Source organism: Gymnogyps californianus, chromosome 2 (genome assembly GCF_018139145.2).
Source record: "Gymnogyps californianus isolate 813 chromosome 2, ASM1813914v2, whole genome shotgun sequence".
Taxonomy (NCBI): Eukaryota; Metazoa; Chordata; class Aves; order Accipitriformes; family Cathartidae; genus Gymnogyps; species Gymnogyps californianus.
In genome coordinates this window covers 150521398-150543695 of record NC_059472.1, presented here as the reverse complement: position 1 = coordinate 150543695, position 22298 = coordinate 150521398, and the positions used below count along the sequence as shown (strand labels likewise).

The window sequence follows — 22298 nt, the reverse complement described above, 5'->3', positions numbered from 1 at the left end:
GGAACCCCAGTCAAACTCTGACAGCATCCCAATTACACCGAAAAAAGATCCAATCACAGATTTTTGGATAGAGAAGAATGTAAGATCTTGACAGCAAATCTGCCAGGCCAGGCAGGAGAAGGAAGCTGTTCAGAGCTCTGAAAGGCAATACGCTAACAGACCTCCATGTGCCAACTTTAGAAATTTGGGAGAAATAGAGGAAGGGAATCAATATAAGTGACTTGCACCATTCTAGCTACTGGTGCAGATGACTGTGATAGTATTATCCATAAATAATTGGATGAATTTTCTTGTAACATACAGTAAAAGGAAACATGAGCATAACCAACCATTCTGAGTTTCACTATATTAACGCACACTTTTCACTCAGCCCAAATTCTGAGATTTCAAACTGGAGTAAAGGGACTCATATTTGAGCATGGCGCTGCACGGAGAAGTAGATGGCATCCCTTTGCAAATGCTCTCTGGCACGTGTGACTAACAGGTGACAAAATACTGTCACACGTATTGAATAACTGCTGGAAAGATAAGGTTGTTCAAACCATGTTTGCAAACCTGATGTGCAAAGTCTGGTATATGGAGCCACGTAGTACAGCTGCCATACGACACAGCAGCTCCAAGCAGGACCTGTCCGGGATGCAACAAGACTTGCCAGGATGGTACTAGTTCCTGTGGGAGACAAAACCTGGCAGTTCATTCTCTAGACTAAAGTCCTAGATCAGACGGGTTAGTGTCCTTATTAGGGAGGAGAAGAGTGCTTCATGACTTCCAGATCCTCAGCTAGCTGGAGCCCTAATTGGTAGAAAGTCTACATCAGTCCTTTCCCTCAGATAGGATCTTCAAACAAAAGGCCATGGTTGGGAAATACAAAAATCTGTAGGAAGGAGCATCTTCTAGGAACAATTCCAGCCGAGTTAGTACAGCAGCAGCAACACAGACATCCAGGAAGGTTAGAAGAATAGAGCTGGCATCTACAGCTATGAAAGACTGAATCTTTCCAAATGCCTGCTGTAGGAGACCAAAGAGATAGAAGATGGAGGAACTTCGAACAGATACCTGAAAAGAGTGATGTGTAACTGGAATCCAAAACTGTATCACAGCTGAAAACAGTTTTCTTTGCAAAAGAAGTCAGCATATATACGGATCTCAGTTGCAAATGAAAGCTTTTGCTTCACTAACTGCAAAAAAACAACTGCCAAAGAAGTTCGGCTAGGCAAAGAAATTCCTCCTACATCAAAAGCTCTGATTCTTATGAAATAAAATAAATAAGAAAACCAAACCAAAACACAAAAGAAACCCCCACATATCATTAATCAGTAATTATGGGCAGAAGAGCAGTGCTACTGTCAATGAGATGGCACTTTAGCTCAGAATACTCCTCTGCAGGAAGCTTTCAAAAGTCAAGGCAGTATTTTTAAAACATCCAGAATTGCCTCATTATCATCTTACGTCTGTAAATGAGATTGTGTTTCAGTGAGCAGAGAGTATTATTCCAGGAACAGCAATAGGGATGACATATTCACAAAAACGTCCAGCTCCTACTTCCAAGAATGGACTTGAAATTCAACTATATATTCAGTAGTCACGTGGTAATTTAGGGTTAGAGTAAGCGACTGCCTCTTATGCACGGCTGACTCATGAGTACCCCCAAGGCACCGTGACAGAGTGATGCTTAGGGCACATCGCTCCTTCTTTGTGGCAGTATTGGCCGCTGCAGCCAAACTCACAGCAACAAAGGACTCTGCTTTGATAAGTCCTCAGGATGTCATCATAGGTGACACTGGAATGAAAGGGTGACAGTAAGATATGGTCTTCTTTGACCCATACACTTAGGGAACATGGCATAATTACCCAGTATTTTCTCACGTATCTTTGGGGATACTCCTGGAATGAGGCTGCTCCAAAAAGAAACGGAAATGCTTTTAATTCTCTCTGGCCTCAATTATAATATAACCTTTCTGAATATGTTTTTAACTGCAACAGTAAAGACAGCACCAGTGTCCACCAAAAGATAAGACGCTACTACCAAAGGAGATACAATTAATAAAACAAGTCTGAAAAGGAGACACTACATCACTGCAAGAGATCAGTCTAAGCAGGGAAAGTTGATCAAAGTTGAGCAGTTGACCACAGCATCTTAGGATCAAGGCCAGTGAAAAAAAATACGCAGACCTTCAAAGATATCAGAGGGCCTTAATAATAATTAAAAAAAAAAAAGTGCAATTGTAAAAGCATCAAACATGGGAGTCCCTTGGATCAGTCACATGGTTTTATAATTATATGAAGCCCCTCCTTCTGCTGGAGTTCGTGAGTATACCACCACAGATGATAAAATACTGTCCCAAGTGCACTGCTTGCAGTATGATTGCACAGGCTCAGTCAATCTCTTAAGCAATTCTAAAGACCGTTTCTCTATTATACTAAATAATTGCTTAGCAAATGCATAACAGGAAAACCAAGAGCAATATACGCAACAACAGTTCTTTCATCACTTTCTCATCACTGTTCCTTGAGCACCCATATCAAGTAATTAATATAGAAAACACATCCCACAACTCCAATAAACACTTTCTGAACACCTGCCTAGGAAGAAAACAAGATTTGCCCCAGGAAAATTCACTTGATTTGACTTGCAGGTGTAGAATAATCCAATAAGGCCCCTTTCATTAAACAATGTCAACTACATTTGAAAGGATAGCATCAGTTTCAGGATGGATAATAAATGATAAGCTGGTAATCTAGTAACAGGTCTCAGTGCAGCTGCCCATTTCTTTGTTGTCCAGCTTCAGATAGAGATTTGATAGGAAGGAGAAAAATCTGGGAATTCCCCCCCCCCCCCCCCAAGCAATATACAGAGGGCCAGTTTCTGCATGTCACTGAAGAGGGTCTCCAGATCACACAGTAAGGCCAAAATTGCATTTGTGTGTTCATGAAGCCATTTTGAAGGACATTAACCCAGACCCTGCCATTTGGTTAGTGTCTACTTCAAAGCAGTGCCTGCAATCCTCTTCCCCAACTTGCCTAATGCTACTGAAAGTCTGGCATGCTGTCACTCCTCAGCTAACAACAGCTCCAGGCTTTGGAAGGGTGTGGAGGATGGGGGAGGAAAGCTACTGCACGGTGAGCAAATACAGAACCCAACAAGCCTTCAGCATGCCATTTGATGCTGACAAAGAAGTAGCCTTTATTGCATTAGTTAGGGAGGACATTACCTGAAGAGAGTGAGTGTCTCTCTGTGTGATATACGTATATGTATGCATGTATTTTTAAGGGCCTGAAGTAGCATGTTAATCCTTGTTACTCCCAAGTTATCTGTGACCATTCGTACATTATGAAAGTTTTCATGTGACTAGTACTCTTTAGGCTGGAAGAGAGACTCTTCTGTAAAACAATTAATAATAAGATCAACAGGCAGCAGCTAAGCATATAAGAAAATTCATTCAAACCAGAGGTTTAAAAAAATAATCCAAAGGAATTTTCTACTGAACGAAATTAACTTGTGAAGCTCATGGATACAGGATGTTATAGAGGGCAACATATGAATCAAAAGGAAACAAAGTAAGCTCATGGAAAATAGGCCCAGCATATCTATTAAGACAGAAGGAATCTTTCTTTGTCTCAGCAACTAACTAAACAGCAAAATACCAGAACTGAGGACAACCACTGGTGAAAGATCACCTGGATGTCCATCCATTTCACATGCTATTTCCCTATGCTTGGGCAACCTCAAGACAATAAGCATTACAAGAAATAGGACGTTAGGCAAATACAAGTCTCAGGAAGCCTTCTGTCACTTGGCCTTGGCTCTCTAAAAACGCAGAAACAATGTATGTTAAAATTAATTCATTCAAGATTATTCTATTCCCATTTTCTGAGCAAAACCAAACATTTGCATCATATGAAACACAACAGCACATACTGGGTTAAAAAGCGAGGAACAATTACAAGTTAATCTATCCCGATTTCTCATTTGTTGTTGTTAGTTAAGGTATTTCAATTTGCTCCATTTGCAATGTGTCTTGTTAGGACAGAGCATTCAGCTTCCACTGATGAAAAACTGATTTTAAAAATCAGTCCAAGCCCACTCAACACAAAACAAGGCAAAATAAAAATCAAGGAAAGTTTCTGGTGCTGAAAGACAGTATTCTGTAGGAACAAAACATGCAGCATCACATGTCAACACCTTTATCATTAAGTTCTTTTTTTTAATCCATCACCTACAATCTTTCTTACTTAACAGACACACATCTGCAAATACTGAACTAGTACTGCCATCACTATTTTTGTTGTTTTTAAGCAAAGAAAAAGTCACGTTTATTTTGTAGTAGCAATAGTTTCTTTTTTATTTTTAATATACTTTAGGAAACAATATACAAAGCTGAGCTTTGCCACCATTTTCAAATGGTGGGTTGCTCCAATTACACAAATTCAGCGTTTTGTGATGGTTAAGAACAGCAGTCAGCACCAGACTTAAACAGTTAGCTACAACACAAACATCCTTCGAAATGAAATGTCGTAATATCAAGACAGGTAAACCAGGAGTTAACATATGACAACTGTTGGGGAGGTGTCTTAAATCATTCTTGTTGAATTTTATATTTCATTAAATATTTTATACACATTTTCCTGTTTACAAGTTTTAAACAAAACCTCCCTTGAGGAATTATTTAAGTACAAAAATGTTCAACAAGAACAGTTCTAATAAGGAGTCCCCAAACAGACCAAATTTTAATGTGTTGACCAAAGGAAATGAAAACCAGTGTTTCTTTGTTTTAACATGTTTATTACAACAGATACAATTCACATCTGACTAGCTTTTTTTTTTTCCTCTTTCCCCTCCCACAACCATGTTAACATGTTCATTGGGCTATTTCCTTATATTTGAGCAAGTAATGTACTTTCAGCACACATGCCCAGCAGTACTATAAGTCCATTCTTACAGGGTGCAAATGGAAATACGTTTCAATAATTTATACAAACAAGTGGGTTATGCTCAATCACTGCAATTTTAAGCTACTGTACACAGGAATGAAAAGATTATAGAAAAAGTGCCATAGCAACAGTGCCTTAAGAAAAGAGAAAATTAGAAGCATTAAAAAACTGATAAAATCAGATTTAGGATTTCACGGGGAAATGGAACACAGAAAATGAAAAACATTTCTCTGTAAAACAGAAATGGAGAAGCACTGCTCTCGATTCGGTGCAAGTGTGGAAACAGTTGTTTCATGATATTTTGTACATTACCCAAATTGTTGCAGCCTTAGACACAGATCGCCTGGCGCTTGCATTGAATTTTAGGAAATGCAAGACTTCTGAATGATAAATTAACTAAAAAAAAAAAAAAAAAGAAAAAAAAAAGAAAAAAAAAAAGAAAGCTAATTTTGCAGACAGGTTTACATGTAAAAGGCTAGGTATTTAGCCACCTCAGCATTGATTAGTTTTGGATGTCTAAGCTCTGATACACATGGCTTCCCATGGCTTCACTCTACAAAACATATTTACAACGTGAAGAATACATCTACAAGAAATCTACATTTCAAGGGTTTTACAAATCATTCTTGTATCTTTCCCCTGAATTGGACTCCCTCCTGTCCCCTTCCCCATGTCAACTTTTTTTCTGCCCAGCTCAACGGTCCAAAGTCTACTCAAATGCAGCTCAAAAGTGTTAAGACTGGGCATCAGTTTAATAGTTCCTGTACTCAAAACCATGTGCAATTGTTTACAACTTTTCACACCATGAAGGAATTCTGATTCTTTAGCTTTTCAAGTTCTTTAATTTGTTGCCTCAAAAATAGTATCCTGCAAGAGAAAAGAAATAAATTAGTATAAACATTTCCATTGTACAGAGATATTAAATAAGTATCTACACAAGTACTTCTACAATTTCAGTGAAAGATACCAAGCTCCTTAGCTCTATTAATAAAATTCAGATATTTTAAAATTAATTCCCAATCTGTTCAATCACCTACAAACACTGTACGCAGATGCAGAGACCTTAGTTCACAAAATTAAGTTGCTCTATTTCATTATGACTGATACACAGTTATGTTTAAGCCTGCTCTTCACTTGAATTTAACTCCCAGAAAAAGGACGACACTGGAAGAGTACGTTGAGTAACTGAATATTATGCCTGTGTCATGCCGTTTTCCAGGCTGTACAACAACCCAAAGCGCTCATAAATTTTTTTAAACAAGCAAGTTTTCTTCTAGGTGCAACACTTTTTTCCTAGTATTTGGCTCTGTGGCTAGTGGTAGTCTCTAGTTATGGTGAGCTCCAATCTCAAAATATTTGACCATTAAAAGACATCTAAGGAAAAAAAATTGTAACTACACCTGGCTTAGAAATAAATTATATTGCTAGCAATTCCTTTATACATTTTTCCTTCTACTAACTGACATAAAAAATTATTGTGATTAATGAACATTTGGATTACGTAACTGTTTCCCAGAATTTTTAATGAATAATTTGAAACGACTTTTCATGATGCTGAAGTGTAACGCAAGCACGTGAATGAATTAAGAAAATATTCAGGGAAAGTTGAAGTATCCTATAAATATTCTATAAAGTCCAAAGCAACTTTAATTGATGCCGAAAAAGCATCCACTTCAGCAGACTTTTGTAGAACACTTTTCAAATATGTGCCCAGTTCAGTAAAAATGAATTTTCTACTGAAAAGTAGGTGAAAAATGATTAAGATAGACACACTGAAAAAAACATTAAACTTAAAAGGTGTGGGCATATAAAATATATTAATGAAAAGTGCCTTTTCCCATGCTGTTAGTTATGGTTAAAACAATATACTCGCTTTGCTGAGAGATAAAGTTCCCTCTTAGAACAAATTTAAATAGTTCTCTTCTGTGCAAAAGCATAGAAATAATATCATCATTCAAATGTACTGGCTTTGATAATCCCATCCTTTGCAAAAGCCTCCCCCCACCAACTTGTTACTTGTGCCATGTATTCCACGTCTTTGGGATTGCAGCAAAAACAGAAGATACATGTTATCATAGATTCAAAATCGTAATAATCATTATCCATTGATAGCTTAAGGATACACAGTGTACAAGAAACAAGGTGCTATTTAGTGAGCTGAACAATGACATTTGACATGTTATTTCAGATCAAATGTGCAGCCAGAGACAGAAATGAAACCTTAGGAAATGAAACCTGTAAGAAACCAAGCAGTTCATTAAATATACTCCATAAATTGTAGATTTATGTAATGAAGTTATGAAATAAAATTTCAGAAAGAATATTTTCAATTCTTTATTAGGAAAGATTTACAAATATATTATAGCCTACTTCTGACTAAAGGGTTGTACTAACTGCCAAAAAGGAAGAGCTTCTATGATAAAACTAGCTATTTAAACAGCATGCAACTCTATTAAAGCAGCTTAAAATAGTAAATCAGAATCACTGTATTCAAACTGTAATGTGACTTAATAGATAGGGTAACATAATTCAAAAAGGAAACCGAATATGAAAGTAGATTCAGGATCATGACTACTGGTGGAAAGTTTCAGCATGTATTGTAAGACTAAACTTTCAATCTTGCACAACAGTCTTCAACAACGTGGTTGTGTATTGTTTCAGTAATAGACAGCCGCTATTACTGACATAACAAGCAGAAGTCTACTTTGCTGTAATCAACATCTCACTAAAGAACCCCAAGATCTTCTCAGACACCTCCTACCTAAGTAACAAACATTAATTTTTCCTTAGCTTGTGATATCAACGACACCTGTTCAAACTTGCTCTGGCTTTAGAGCTAACAAATGTCTCATGCAAACTGTAGTGTTTAAGACCAGTGTAAACCGTGCAGATGTGTACCTATGTGATCTATGCATCATGTATGGACAGGTATTTTAGAAGTATGCTGAACTAGTGTGAGTTAGTCAGTTTTTCCTAATGCACTAATGTATCTGGAAAGATACTTCTCTTCTATCTAAGTGAAAATACATACAGAAGTTGCATATCTGGTTCTATTCATTGGAGCCTAAGAGGTATCTGTGTGTGAAACAGGTAGAATGTACACAGGGAAGACAGCTTGCAAACCTGGCAAGTATTAGCATACTTACAAAGTCATCAGCAAAAAGTCATCAGTCATCAATTGCATGAGTCATAGCTCATGCAAAACAATACCAGAATGGGAATTTTAATACCACCTTGAAAATTACTATTTTGAAAATAAACAAAGAGCACACACTTACCTTTGCTCACGCAAAGTTGCTTGAATTTCACATACTCGAACTAAAGACCTTAAATTCTTTAATTCAGTACAAATTTCTGACATATGGACACTTCCCATGTTATGGGCTTCTTCACGTAATCTTGATGCCTGCAACAGTTACACATGAAGGTTAGGATTTTGAATCATGCATTGGAAACAACTGGCTGTAGCCAGAGGATTGCTGGATGAATGTATCTTGAAACAGCAAAGTACTAACTTGAAAAGGGAGTATTAAGTCAGAAGTACACTCAATTCTCTACAAAAGCCCATTTAGAATCAGAAATGAACACCACTGGCTGCCAAGGGATTGTCTAACCCAGGCCCATGCTAAGGCAGGGATGGTTTAGACTTCCTTGATCCTAACAAATGTTTACCCAGCCATCTTGAAAGACAGTACATGACAGGGCTCCAAGTTTTCAAAGTAATTTGTTCAAGCAGTTAAAAGTCTCCATCCACTATTTCAATGGCAGACTTAAATTTCCCATCTAAATCAAGCCTTAGTGACAAAAATAACTGAATGCCACCTTCTTTCCAGCTACCTTAAACAGGAAAAAAAAACCTTAGCAACCCTCTTCAGGTGTTCTCTTCCAGACAAACTCCACTATTTTAATATCCCTACTTAGCCAGGTGGAGACAAGCAGAAGTGTAAATTTAGAAGGCATGACCTATCCCCAATTTGTGCATTTCTTAAAGTCTTGTCACTGAACTGGATATATGACTCCAGAGAATGCCTCAACAGCACCATGGAGGCTAGTATAATTACTCTGAGGTCCTGTGTATCACACTGCAATAAGGAAAGAGGACTTCTTGCAAGTGGTGCACTGAAAAAAAAAATTATTTCAAATAGATCCTTCCCTGCAGTATTACTGTTTAGCAATGTTATTCTCTGCTGTACTGGGTCTGGCTGGGATGGAGATAATTTTCTTCATAGCAGCCCATATGGTGCTATGTTTTGGATTTGTGACCAAAACAGTGTTGATAACACTGATGTTTTAGCTATTTCTGAGCAGTGCTTACACAGCATCAAGGGTTTCTTCCTGTCTCTGATCCCCCCAGAAAATAGGTTGTAGGTGGACAAAAGGAAGGGAGGGAATGCAGCTGGGACAGCTGATCCAAACTGACCACAGAGATGTTCCATACCATACAATGTCACGCTCAGCAATAAAACTGAGGGGCAGTTTTCCAGGGGTTGCCATTGCTCGGGGACTGGCTGGGCATCAGTTGGCTGGTGGTAAGCGACTGCTTTTGCATCACTCCCCACCCCCCCCCGTTTTACTTACTAAGCTGCCTTTATCTCAACCCATGAGTTTTCTCACTTTTGCTCTTCCAATTCTCTCCCCCATCCAACTGGGGGAGAGTGAGCGAGTGGCTGTGTGCTGCTTAGCTGCCTACCCAGGTTAATCCACAACATCTGCTTAAGTGCTTGTATACTTGATTCTTCCTTCCCCAAAATAATGGTATTTAGCACAGGTCTTCATCAACTTCTGGCATTTCTCCAGTTCAAAGCAGCGCTTTGTGTTCTAATCCCCTACATTAAAAGTTTTATTTTCTGGAGTGTGTTGACATCCAGGAGTACCCTGGTCTCCAGTAGGACATCATTTCGCATGTCCTCCCTACACAACTCCAAAGTCTTGAGACTGACAGCAAACTATCAATAACGACTTTCAAAGTACTTCTTTTTAAACTGACCAGCCACCCATCTTAATCTCATTTAAAAGGCCTTAAAATAATTTTTGCATACAAGATTCTTGTTAAAAGGTGTTAACAGTCTTGCTGCAAATCAGGAGATGACATTTATTGCTCTCCCGTATTACCAAAGTCTGATATTTTATCAAAAGAAAAAAACCCCAAAACCTGACATAATTTCTTTTTAAAAGGTCCATGCTAACTATTATCAGCGTTTTCTTTTCAGGTGTTTGTAAAAAGGTAAATTCATTTTTTCTACTTAGATATTGTTCAATACTCAAAGTACCTCTACAATTACTGAGTTGAGACCACTTAAATTCTGTTTCTCACATTCCTTAAAGATAAGATAGTTATGTTGATTACTTTCTAATTAACCACATTACTGGATTGTTTTCCAGTTTTCCATATTAACTGCTTTTTATGAGTTCTGCGAGATAACTGCTAGTGGTTCAAGAATTGTTTTAGCTACTAATTACTGCACAGCACACTTCTTCAAGTCTGACTGCTTTAACAACATACCTGTCCTGGCTCACCTAATTTATTTACTTATTTATTGTTCAGTTTACTCTGGCATGTGTTCTTACATCCTAATTTCAATTTAAGCTATGCATCTGGTTAGAAATCTGAAGAAACCAAGGCACTGCATATTTTAGCCTCTCCACTTTCATCTAGCTTACCTTCTTCACTATGTATTGCACCTATACTTTCATTCACTTTTTCTTTTATATCAAATATCTGACTTAAGTCCCTCAAGTGGTACTATTCAAAACTGGTCAATAAACAACACTCACATGAAATCATCTGAAATAGTAGACAGCACAATACAGCATGTAACACTTGGCACAAAGATAAAAGTATCCAACTGAGTACATGATCACCTAGCATTAGCTGTTTTTTTTTATCTCTTTATTACTGATAGTGGAAAAATAAAATTACCTATGAACTGTATAAATCTATATTTTCTGCATTAAGATACACGTCAATTCAGTACACAGTGAAAATAACACTATCAAAACTATGGGCCGAGGACATACAGAGAAGTGGCTGTGCCGCACCACTTTCTTAAAAACACGTTCCACAGCAATGGCTCAGTCGTTTGACTCAGTACAGGTTGGTAATGTCTTAAAATTGAATTTAAAAAAATAATGAAAAGAAACAAAACAAGAACCCCAAACAGAGTCCAAATAGGGTATCCGTCTAGACTGCACTTCTAAGAGTCATCTTGCAAGTTACTACCCAAAAGCCTCCAGTGTAGGCTTGAGCCAGCATGCAACCACTCTTCAAAAGACCAAAGTAAACTGGGCTAGGTAAGATTAATATCCCATACAGGCTGTGTCAGACAGGGTTGCCTGTGAAAGGAATTGAAATAGGCTCAGTAACCAATATGGTTCCTTTGAGTAATACATTCCAAGCAGCTGACATGCATCCAGTTTCCCTGTATTACCACAACGGGACACGTTTCCTGCAGTTAGTTATAAAATATGGATGGCAATTCTACTGGATTTCCCATTATGTAAAAATAGCCCAAATTCAGTCTGAGCCCTCTACATCATCTTAAAAACTGGGTACAACAAACAAGGCAGAGTTCCTTTTTCACTGTGTAGAGCTAACAACTCAGTGACTCAAACTGTGGAGTAGTCTCAAATAGTTTAACTCTGTCACCTAATTCATAACATTTTCCACATAACAAAAATATCATTATTATAAAAATCTGTTGAAATTTATGTTCTTTGTAAATTGCAACAGAACTCTGGCAGTAAGAAAATAGTTATGAGGATAGCTATTCATCTGAGAGAATTTCAAAAGCACTGGTACTTTAAGCGAGCCCAAAAATACTCAACTGCTAAATGGCAATCACATGTAAAACCTGCAGGTCTGGCCTAATCTCTCTTCCCTCGCCTGTCTTCTGGCTAAGGCCAAGCATCGGGGGGTTTTTTAAATACTTTTAATTCCTAGAAAAAGCAAGCTGTATAAGAAAACCAGATTTTAAGCTACATATTTTGCACTCTCACAGGGAACAAAGCACAAGTATACTCACCTGCTTTTCTGCATGGTCTGCAGGCCAGCCTTGAACATGCTTTATAAGATTTTCATTGAAGTGTGCTGCTAGCGTAGGTGTTAATGAACAAGTCGGTCGTACAGATGTATTTTGCGGTGCAGGTGTTGAATTTGATGCACTAGTGCTAGAGGTATGATTTGGACCTGGTGATGGGCTTCTTTGACTACTAGAAGAAAGAATTAAAAAAAAGTGATCATTTAAAAACATATGTAAATCTATACAGAAATAAACACTTAAAATTCATTGCTTCCAGCCACAAAAATACATAAAGTATTTAAACCACAAGTAAATACTTCTGGTAGACCAAACCTGTACTACTTTTCCACAAACCTCCTACTTGCATGGGAACTGTTTGATTGCTACAATATAACAGGGTTTTTTTTTGTTTGGTTGGGGTTTTTTTGGTTTTTAACTTTGATAGCTGTTCAAGAGATGTAAGCTGTGCCTACATTTGTGTTGGATAGAGAATACATACTCGTATGTTCTTCCTTCAAATAGCTGCAAACCTAAGATTTTTCAATAATGATGTATCAGATGGAGTCAAGCAAGTTTATTCAACAGAATACTGGCAAGTGTCACAATAATCATTAAGAACAAAGCCTGATGTCCTGATCTAAAAATACAGCCATATGGGCTTTGAGGAGTATAACCATTTACTAATGCCAAAATACAAACACCCAGGTGACTCTGTGATACTGTACATCCTCACTTAAAGCACTCAAGAGAACAGAAGTATCACGGGAGCAGTATGTTTGTAGCTCCCAACTTGACTGCTTTACTGGAACATATTCATGCTGCTGTTTTTCAAGTTGGTGTGTTAACCTGTTGCTGGAGAACAGATGCATGGAGACATGTTCAGCTGATGTGTACTGTAAGAGGAATCAAAAACTCTGTGCCTTGGACAAAGCCTTTGACTGTCCTCTTTCAGATCTCCACATGCAAGCAAACACAACATTTACATTATCTGAACACTACCCCAATACACAGCTTTTCAAATTCTACTTTGCAACTATAATTCTTGGTCAAAAACTTTTCTAATATTTGCTAAAAAACTCTCATGTTGATCTTGGCATAGCAGTCTTTTGCCATCCACAGTGCTCAAGATTATGTTATCTAAAAAGTGTTCTAGCCATTGCTTTATGCAATGTTGGTTTGTTTTTGTTTGGGTTTTTTTTTTTTTTTAACTTAATTCCTCTAATAATTACCCTCTCACTCCACTTTACAAGACATCTTTCCTCTCTACCTCATGATACTCCTCATGTATGGGAAGGGCCTTCTTAAGAGTTCCTTCTTAAGAATCCCATCTCTTTTATAAAAGCCTATTCCTGCTGCAATGACTAAAAAAGGTGGGTACTGCTTAGGTAAATCTTTGTTAAACTGGTATGACTGACTAATCCACAAGGACTCTTGTACTCCCAATTTGCACATACTCATCCTCCACCTTACACTGGGACGGTAAGCTTTCTAGGTAAAGCAGGTTTTTTTGTTTCACTTGTATCACTTCTCTCAATAAAGCTATGATACACAACCCGAGCACCTAACATTAAGCCCAACAAGCTACAGAAGTTCCCCCAAACTATGTAAAAATCACTGATACTTAAATTTATTTTCCATGTGTCCAGAAGCCCAGGTACCAGGGCCAGCATGAACACCACACTCTCATATCGTATGGATCTAACCACATCTGCCAGAGCTGCAGCTACACAGTTCAGCTACTACGTGTACGAGTTCATCGCTGTTTTTCAACTTCTGTATTATCAGCAATAGACAACTCCACTGCAACTTTCACCAGCATCAAAACTGCTATTTGGTATATCACTGTTACCAAACGAAGGATCAGAACGTGGGGGTTTGCCTCCTCCTTGCAAGCACTGCTGTCCAGGTGATCTGATCTTCTAGGAAACCAGAACTTGTGCTGGGAGGGGTATATAATCCATGGTGGGGAAGTTTAGAAGCTGACGCTTCAGCACATGCCCTTTTCTACTCCCCCATCCCTTACAAAAACAAGGCCTCTACACTCTTACTTCCCTTTCCAGCATTTGTTCAATCACTGCCATCCTCCCCACACTCACAGACAGGGGGTCTCTTCTATTTTGCTGAGAAGAGGTGGGAGCAGCGCTAGTTATCCATGCGAACATGGACAAGAACAGGTCAGGATGAAAACAGTCTGCTCTGTCCTTTCCACCCTTGTAAGGGAAGACAAAGGAAGCAGTAATCTTGAGCAGGACAAAAGTACATCACTAGCATTGTAACAGTGATGGTACCTCACAGTTATGTTCTTTGGCACTACATATACTGAGAAATAGTAGTACTAATTGTGTAAGTACCTAGCCATTACTGGTAAGACTATGTTTACAATCACTCTCCCACTGGCAGCAGCTTTTCAACACAGGCCATAATTTCAGTCTATTTCTTAAAACTTTCTTACTACTTGCCTGCAGGTGATATAAAATAATATGAAGAAAAAACAAATTTGAGAGGAATCTTAATTCATCACCTAACCTACCCCCTTGAGGACTGAAAACATCCTAGCATAATGCAGCTATCTTTACAGTCCAATGCCCAGCCATTTATCCTAATCACTCACACTTGCAAAGAATTACAGCACATTTCCAAACAAACAGCCAACAAATTACGTACAGCACACTCCTCTGCAGCATCAAAGACTTTAACCTCATTCCTTTCAGTACCCCCAAACTTGTTTAAAAGCTTAGAATATATATATAAAAAAAACGCTATGCAGAAAGATTTTGGCAGGCAGCTTTGTTAAGAGTTGTATACATAAATTTCCCTTGATTTCAGGCAGCAGAAGTTGCAAAAGGGAATATATGATGTAACTGTGGGGGGAAAAAAAAGAAAGTATTCTTTGGGTTTTGTGCTCTGTGTTCTCTTCAGTAACTGGGTCAACTACTTCAAAACCACTTACAAGTGCAAACGCTTAACTGTAGAAATGTTCAGTTGATTAGGAAAAAAATGGCATTTAGATTTTGAAGCTGGAGTTGAAACTAGCCAAGAATGTGAAGGGCAACAAGGGCTGTACATCGGGGCAAATGAAAGGTTAAGGAACAGGTGGGTTGCCCCCTACAAGGCAAGGGGACCTAGAGACAAAGGATATGAAAAAGGCCAGGAGAGTCGCCAACTTTTTTTTGCCTGGGTTTTTATGGGTATGGTCTGCCCTCAGACCTCCCACATGCCCAAGCACATCAGCAGAGTCAGTGCGAGTAAAGTATTACCTACAGCAGAGGAAGAAGTTAAGGAGCAGCTAAGCCAACCGGACATATGTCCATGCAACCAGATGGTATGCACCCAAGGGTAATCAGGGAGCTGGCCAGTATAACTCAGATGCTGCATCATCTTGAAGCAGCATGGCAAGCAGGCAAGTTTCCTGATGATGGGGGAAAAAAGCAAATGTTAAAGCTATCTTCAAGAAGCACAAGGATGACAACCTGGGGAACTACAGGCCAGTTGACCTTAGTTTCTGGGAAAGTTATGGAGCAAGTCTTCCTGGAAGGGGTTCCAGCTACATGAAAGACTAAAAGGCAAAAAAACTGCCAGCGTAGATTCACCAAGGGGAAATTATGCCTGACCAACCTCACTGACTTCTATGATGAGATGACTGGCTCATAGGATAAGGGGAAAGTAGCAATGTTGTTTACCTTGACTTCAGCAAGGGCTGTGCCATCATCTCCCATAGTATTCTGAGAGCCAAACTGTTCACTTATCCAGTCCATATTTCACGTGTAAGGTGGGTGGAAAACCGAACAAACTGCTCGGCTCAAAGGCTGCAGTCAGCAGTACAAAGACCAATCGAAAGCCAGTGGCTAGTGCTGTGCTTCACTGATTAATACTGGGGCCAATACTGTTTAACATTTTTATTAAAAACCTAGACAGTGGCACACAGTGCACCTTCAGTGAGGTTGCAGATGACACCTACTTGGGGGGAGCAGTCAATACACTAGAGGGTAGGTTGTTATTCAGAAGGACCTGAATGGGCAGACAGGAACCAAGTTCAAAAAAGGCAATGCAAAGTCCTGCACCCGGGGTGGAACAACCCCGTGCAACAATACTGAAACAACCTCACGGAACAGCACAGGCTGAGTGCGTAGAAAGCAGCTTTGCCAAAAAGGACCTGAGGATCCTGGTGGAGAAGTTAAATGCGACTCAGCAATGTATCCCTGTGGCAAAGCAGGCCAAGCACATGCTGGGCTGTATTAGCAAGAGCGTGGCTGAAGAAAGTAATTCCTCCCCTCTCTTCAGAGCTTATGAGATCCACAGTACCTGGAGCACTGTGTAGTGGGGAGCCCAAAACTGGACAAGAATTAACCTGACACACCAAAGGAATCTGGCAGAGGACTACAGAGATGACTAGAGGGCTGAAGCACATGCCGTATCAGGAGAAGCCAAAAGTTTATTCAGTCTGGAAAAGAGAAGGCTGAGGGAAGGGGACTGAAGGATCTTCTTACTGTTTTTACTCTCCCCATAGGTAGTTAGATAGCCAGGCTCTTTTCACAGGTGCACAGTGATAGGACAAGAGGCAGAGCCACAAGTTGCAACAAGGAAAATTCTAATTAGACATAAGGAAAAAACATTTCACCATAAGGGTAGTCAAATATTAGAAGAAGGTGCTCAGAGATATATAAAAAAAATCACCTAAACAATGCCCTTAGCAATTCAAACTTGCCAGTCCTACTTTGAGTTGAAACTTGGACTAGATCACAACTAGAAGTCTCTTCCAACATAAATTATTCTACGTTTCTATGTATTCATATAGCATCAGCATACTGATGGTGCAGAGCAAGGCTACATTTATTAACTAAGTAGAATTGAGGCATCACCTTCAATGCTTCTTTACTCCTTAGTTCTAATAGGATCAAAGTTCCCCTATGACTTGCCTCCTCTCCATTTATCAACCTGGCTTCTCTGACTCCTACTTCATCAGTAAAATCACTCTAACACATCAGAAACGTTTCAGGAAAACAAATAAAATCTGTGGGTTTCTCAAAAATAAAGTTGAATCTTAATTATGAATAAAAACATACTGTCACAAAATATCCTAGCACTGCTATGTTAGCAGCAGGGGGAGCTATGAATGCAGCAGTGATACACAGTTCCAAAACTACTGCTGTATTTTTAAATGCTTCAATAAAGCCAAATACCTGCCTTAGCTACTGGGTGAGTTAAAGATTGACTATGCCACAGGTAACGGAATGCTTCCAGAGAGGTAAAAACATCTGTACAAGAGTATGAGAACAGGATGGTTCTGAAATACACTACTACAAACTACAAAATCTTACAACCTACAAAAAAAATGGGAGGAAACACCTCCCCCTCCAGCAGTTTTGCATTTTCCAAGGTTAATGAAAAATATTCCCAGCCCTTTCTGAAAATAAAGAGAAACTGGCAACCTGATGAAACTATTAATTATGGAAGCACTCATTTAGTTCCATTTTTAAAGCAGCCATAATTCATGGCATGTCTTTGGAATAATCTCTCACAAAAAGGCTCATTGTATGCCTACATTGCATTGATTTCCTAACTTACATGACTGAAATGTTCACAACTTTGAAGTTATCAATAGCTATTCACATATTTCTTAGACAGCGCTTCCTCCCAAACAAGTTAAAAATAATTTTAGCTCCATTCGCTTAAAACTTTTAATAATAGTAAAAGCAAAGGAAATGTAGTTGTGATTAACTTCTGCACAATGAATCTCTATTTAAGCTGTAGAAAAATGCAACCTTAACGCATAGAGTCTCTTTTTGGACCACCTGTCCACAGTTCAGGTTGCTAAGTTGTTGTTCATTCCTATAAAAAAGTAAAGGGAGGGAGCCCGAAAAGCAGTCCCCAATGCAACTGACTGCTTACACCTACAAAGGAACAATCTGTTCTATATCAATTCAGAAATACTGCCCAGACACAGGAAATCTTTTGCAGATCAGTAAATCTAATCTGAGCTGGTCCATTTTCATTCAACTCCACTGCACTGAACAGAAGAAAATACCAGTCACACAGGTTTTTCCAAATCACCTGTTCCTTAATCTTCCATTTTTTGCAAATGAGACACTTCCAAAGAAACAGAAACACAGGAACTTGTGATGCACAATATACCACAGTCACAAACGTGTAACAATTTGAGAGATATAGGATATTAAACAATACTAAAATTGTCACAATATCTTTGATACTAGCCTGCACACTCTCCTCTACTTGTGTACTGCCTCCTGCGCTGCCTCCTCCTCAAATATGGGACACTGCTACCTGCATGACCCTGCTGCTTCAGTGGTACAGTTGCTGGGACAAACTCAGCTTCCCTTCTCCAGCAAAATGCCGATGCCAAGCAGAGCAATGGTTTGCAGAGGGCCAGTAGATAGGGAATTCGATGTGAGTAAGGGTTATGCCAGAGTAGAAAGTCCTACAACCCAAAGGGAGGGTGGGATATGGATTAGCAGTCCAAATGCCCACCAGTATCACTTCACACAGACTCCAGGCCATGGTGAATGTTTCCAAGAACAAGACTATCTTCCTTAGCAAGATTTTCTATGGGGAAAGGGTGATCAGCAAAGGACAAAAGGGTCTGTCACTGAGAGCTGTTCCCCAAAACCTCGCTGCTCCTTATAAAAAGGCCTAGTCCCCTTATTAAAAAGGTTTAGCTGCTTGCCAAGTATAATTTGATTTTTGGTACTGCAATTCAGAAAGATTTAAACAGCACCATCCATAATTACTAGAGACGAGCTGGTACACTATGTCTTTATTCTGCCCACAGAGGAAAATGAGTTGTAGGCTAGACATCTGCCAAAGATTAGAATCAGGTGTCTGTAAGATAGCCAACATCAAAGACTCAAAAACTTCTGACTTGCTTCTGTTTGTACCCTCAAACTGATCAATATCACAGTGTCTCCAGTAAAGCCAGTCACTGGGACAGGACTGCCAAGCAAACAAACAAAAAAACCCAAACAGAAAACAACTCCCTTCTCCCCACAAAAACAGCAAAAACCAACACAGATTTGAAAATCTAACCATAAGCTGGTGCACTGATGACACGTAATCAAAGGTACCCTTTATTATTAGTCCCAGAAGGGCAGATAAAAGGACCTCACTATTTTATGATCTGGAAAGCACCACCATGTAGCTTCAGGTATGCTGACAAGGAAAGAGTGTTGGGTTTTTGTTGGTTTGGAGCTGGTGGTGGTTTGTTTTTTTTTTTTTTAATATCATACCACACACCTTATTCAACCACTCTAAAAATCTAGGTTTTAAGAAGTGCAACACCTTGTAGATTTACAGGAATCCACTGCAATGATGCACTTAAAAAGTCAACCTGCAGGAGTCTCCTCCTGCCACAGTTCTAGACCATGACTCCATCACAGAAGGATCTTATGACAGATCTTTGGTTACGGCCTCTGGAACCAATACGACAAAGTGCACAGCATCCTACACAATGAAAAGTCCATCTTCTCAAAAGAAAAATTTCAGACAAGATAAGATTCTAAACCCACCTTGTAAATCAATGGCTAAATGTTCATATCATGCAACAGGGTTGCATGATATGCTGCAATGTTGACAAAAAAGTCTGGGCAAGGAAAAGCATTTGTGAAACTTACTTCATAGAGTTAAAGCATTTAATCCCATAACTGCACAGAAAGAAACAAAACCTCCAAACTCAGAAATCACAATACAAGGAATCACTTCTAAAATTGACTCCAGAGTGACAGGGCAGAAATATGAATTCTATTTTGCTTCTGTGAATGGAAGTCTAGTGGTGGTCATAAAATGGAGTATCTACCACATCAGCTCTGTAACAAAGATATTTAGCTGCATCCTCTCAGTAGCAGCAGAGTTAAATCATATGTTCAATAAACAGGCCAAAGAAGAACCCACAAATTGCAACATATACAACACACACTGGATCCAGAGCAAAAACAGAGGACAGCACAGAGAAGTATTTCAATATACCTTGAGCGCTGAAGACTTCGTGGAGAGGCAGGTTCATGACCTGCCTGCTTGTCAGCTACTACCGGCTGCTGAGCTGCTGCCTGTGAAGCTGGTCCTTGTTTAACACCTGGAGTGGCAACCTGGAAAGTTCAAAACTTCATTAGATTTCCTCCACAGTAAAAATCAAGTGTAAGAACCAGAGGAAAACATGGAAACTAGAAGTTACAAGACCAGTGGGGTTTTTTGATACAAGATGTTTTGTTGACAGAATTTTTATACTCTTTACAAGGTGTTTTTTTTAAAAATCATCTCTAGTTCCACAGCTGTGATAGATAGCTTTTTTACTAAAATAGAAAGAGTACTTAATAGACACAACAGAAGGAAATTTAGATCCGACTTGCCACAATATTGCAAGTTTATTAGGTAAAACAGTTCAACTCAATTTCATTTTTGACCATATCTTCCATGTGAGCACCAAGCTCATTTTCAACCTCAGAAGAACTGTTCATTATCCAAATAAAAATTTTCGCTTAAAAAGTCAGAAGTTCCCTACCTGAAAATACATTACACAGTGTCAAGAGCAGAATTAGGTCATAACTGTATTATAACATCTCTATCAGAAATGGAAAAAAAAAATCTAAAGTGTATTTATCAGTCTGCTACTCCCCTTTTTTAACTGTTCTGTCAGTTCTAAACTAATGAAGGACTGAAAAAAAGTCACCAGTAGCTTTCTGCTTCTCTGTAGTACACATTCACATGTAAGACACCAGCAGTGAGATACGGTCTTTTTTCTGTGAATTCCTGAACTAAAACAGGATGAAAAGTTTGGGAATATACTAGTGTTTAAGTTACAGTAAATAGAGTTCAAGATACTTTTTTTTGCCCCATACTCTGCACACCTCTGTCCCTTTTAAAGTACATACAAGAGAGGAAGCAGCTTCAAAATCTACCCCCCGCTCTGCAAAATCAAGCTAACAATTTTAATAAAGAGGGAGGGAAGAAAAATGGGTTCTAGGGATTCATAAAGACAAAAAACATAATTTGGTAGCCTGTCTGGCATTTGCTGACATCAAGCTGGTGTAGATTACTAACTAGTGGTCATCTGAACCTCCAGAAACTCTCTCAGTTTCAGAAACAGACTTCTGTGAACAAACCACAGATGGCAAGTCAGACAGTATCTGCTAAAGTAAACTCAAGACATAACTTCATTTATTTAAATACACAGGAAATCTTAATGTAATCTCAAACCTACTTATATATCTAAGCGGAAAAGCCACCTTTTAAAATTATCATCAAAAGCCAAAAAAGTCTGAATAGCACATGAAAAAACCATGGTTATGAAAAGATAAAGCAAGATCATTGTAAGATCACTCACTGTGTTGAAATCAACAGCACTATACAGTTGAGGGGGGCAAAATAGTAGCAGTTCATAAATCGATTTCTGAAAAAATACTACCCGAGTATCTTTATGAAATGGATGACATGAAGAACTTTGCTATTAATGCCTGAATTTTGCTCACCCTGTGAGCAGACATAACTATTGAGGGTGTTCAAACAGAAGGAACAATTTCAAAAGGAAAGTCCATCAGAGATAATACAATCACCTTGCAGATCCAAACTGGAAAACTAACCAGCTCCTTGACTGGTAAAAATAAAAACAAAAATGGATTGTAAAGAAAAACTGGGATTGGTGGGATAAATGAGCCACAAAAACTCTTAACTATTCCCTGTTTTCCAAGTGTTTCAAAGACTGTAAGTAAGTGTACCAGAAACAGAAAAATAATAAGGGCTAAATAAAAAAAAAAATTCCATAAGCAACATTCTCACTGAACTTGACAAGTCTGTGTAACATGCTTTACAGAGTTGTTCCACAGAAATTCAGAACAGTTTCTAACCGTACAACACAGGCATAGCTAAATAGCAAAATGTGATGCCTAGTATCGTGGAGTCTGCAACACGTGAGCTGCCATGTGCATACAGCACACCTCCAGGCAGACATACCAGCTTGAGTTCAAAAGCAGCGCAATCGTGTTCATGCAGTCCTAAGTACAAGGCTCTACCGTGCAAATGGCACTACACTGTTCCCAGAGCCAGCCCAAGTATCTATGCACCTGGCACTGGGCTCTGCTTGCATGGTGCCAGTTCAGCTTTGTCTACACCTGCTGCATAGAAGCACCCTAAGCCAACGAGCTTGTGCTCTGAAACCAAGTGTGTCCTGGCACAGCACCACATCTTGATTATGCATAAATTTACCTCAAACTCTTAGAACTGCATAAGCTAACCTGACTGACATATCCAAAGGAATACTAAAACAGACATGCTCACACTGGAGCTATCACCACCTAAGTTCTCATTTCAATCCCATCTTACAGAATTGAATTTTGTGAATAC

The 22298-nt window shown here is 38.9% G+C and overlaps 1 protein-coding gene across 4 annotated transcripts in view; it reads right to left on the bottom strand.

The window, feature by feature from the left end:
* Positions 1-5657: 5657 nt before the first annotated feature.
* WAC (WW domain containing adaptor with coiled-coil) overlaps positions 5658-22298 on the bottom strand; it is a 63142-nt gene continuing 46501 nt past the window's right edge. For 3 of the 4 annotated variants that reach the window (XM_050892201.1, XM_050892203.1, XM_050892204.1), the window contains 4 exons: positions 19929-20047; positions 11955-12141; positions 8211-8338; positions 5658-5799 (listed from right to left, as the gene is read on the bottom strand). In XM_050892201.1, the coding sequence (XP_050748158.1) occupies positions 5730-5799; positions 8211-8338; positions 11955-12141; positions 19929-20047 (504 nt within the window). In that variant the 3' untranslated portion in view covers positions 5658-5729. The remainder of the gene's footprint in view (positions 5800-8210; positions 8339-11954; positions 12142-19928; positions 20048-22298) is intronic. The other variant, XM_050892202.1, reaches the window with a different exon arrangement.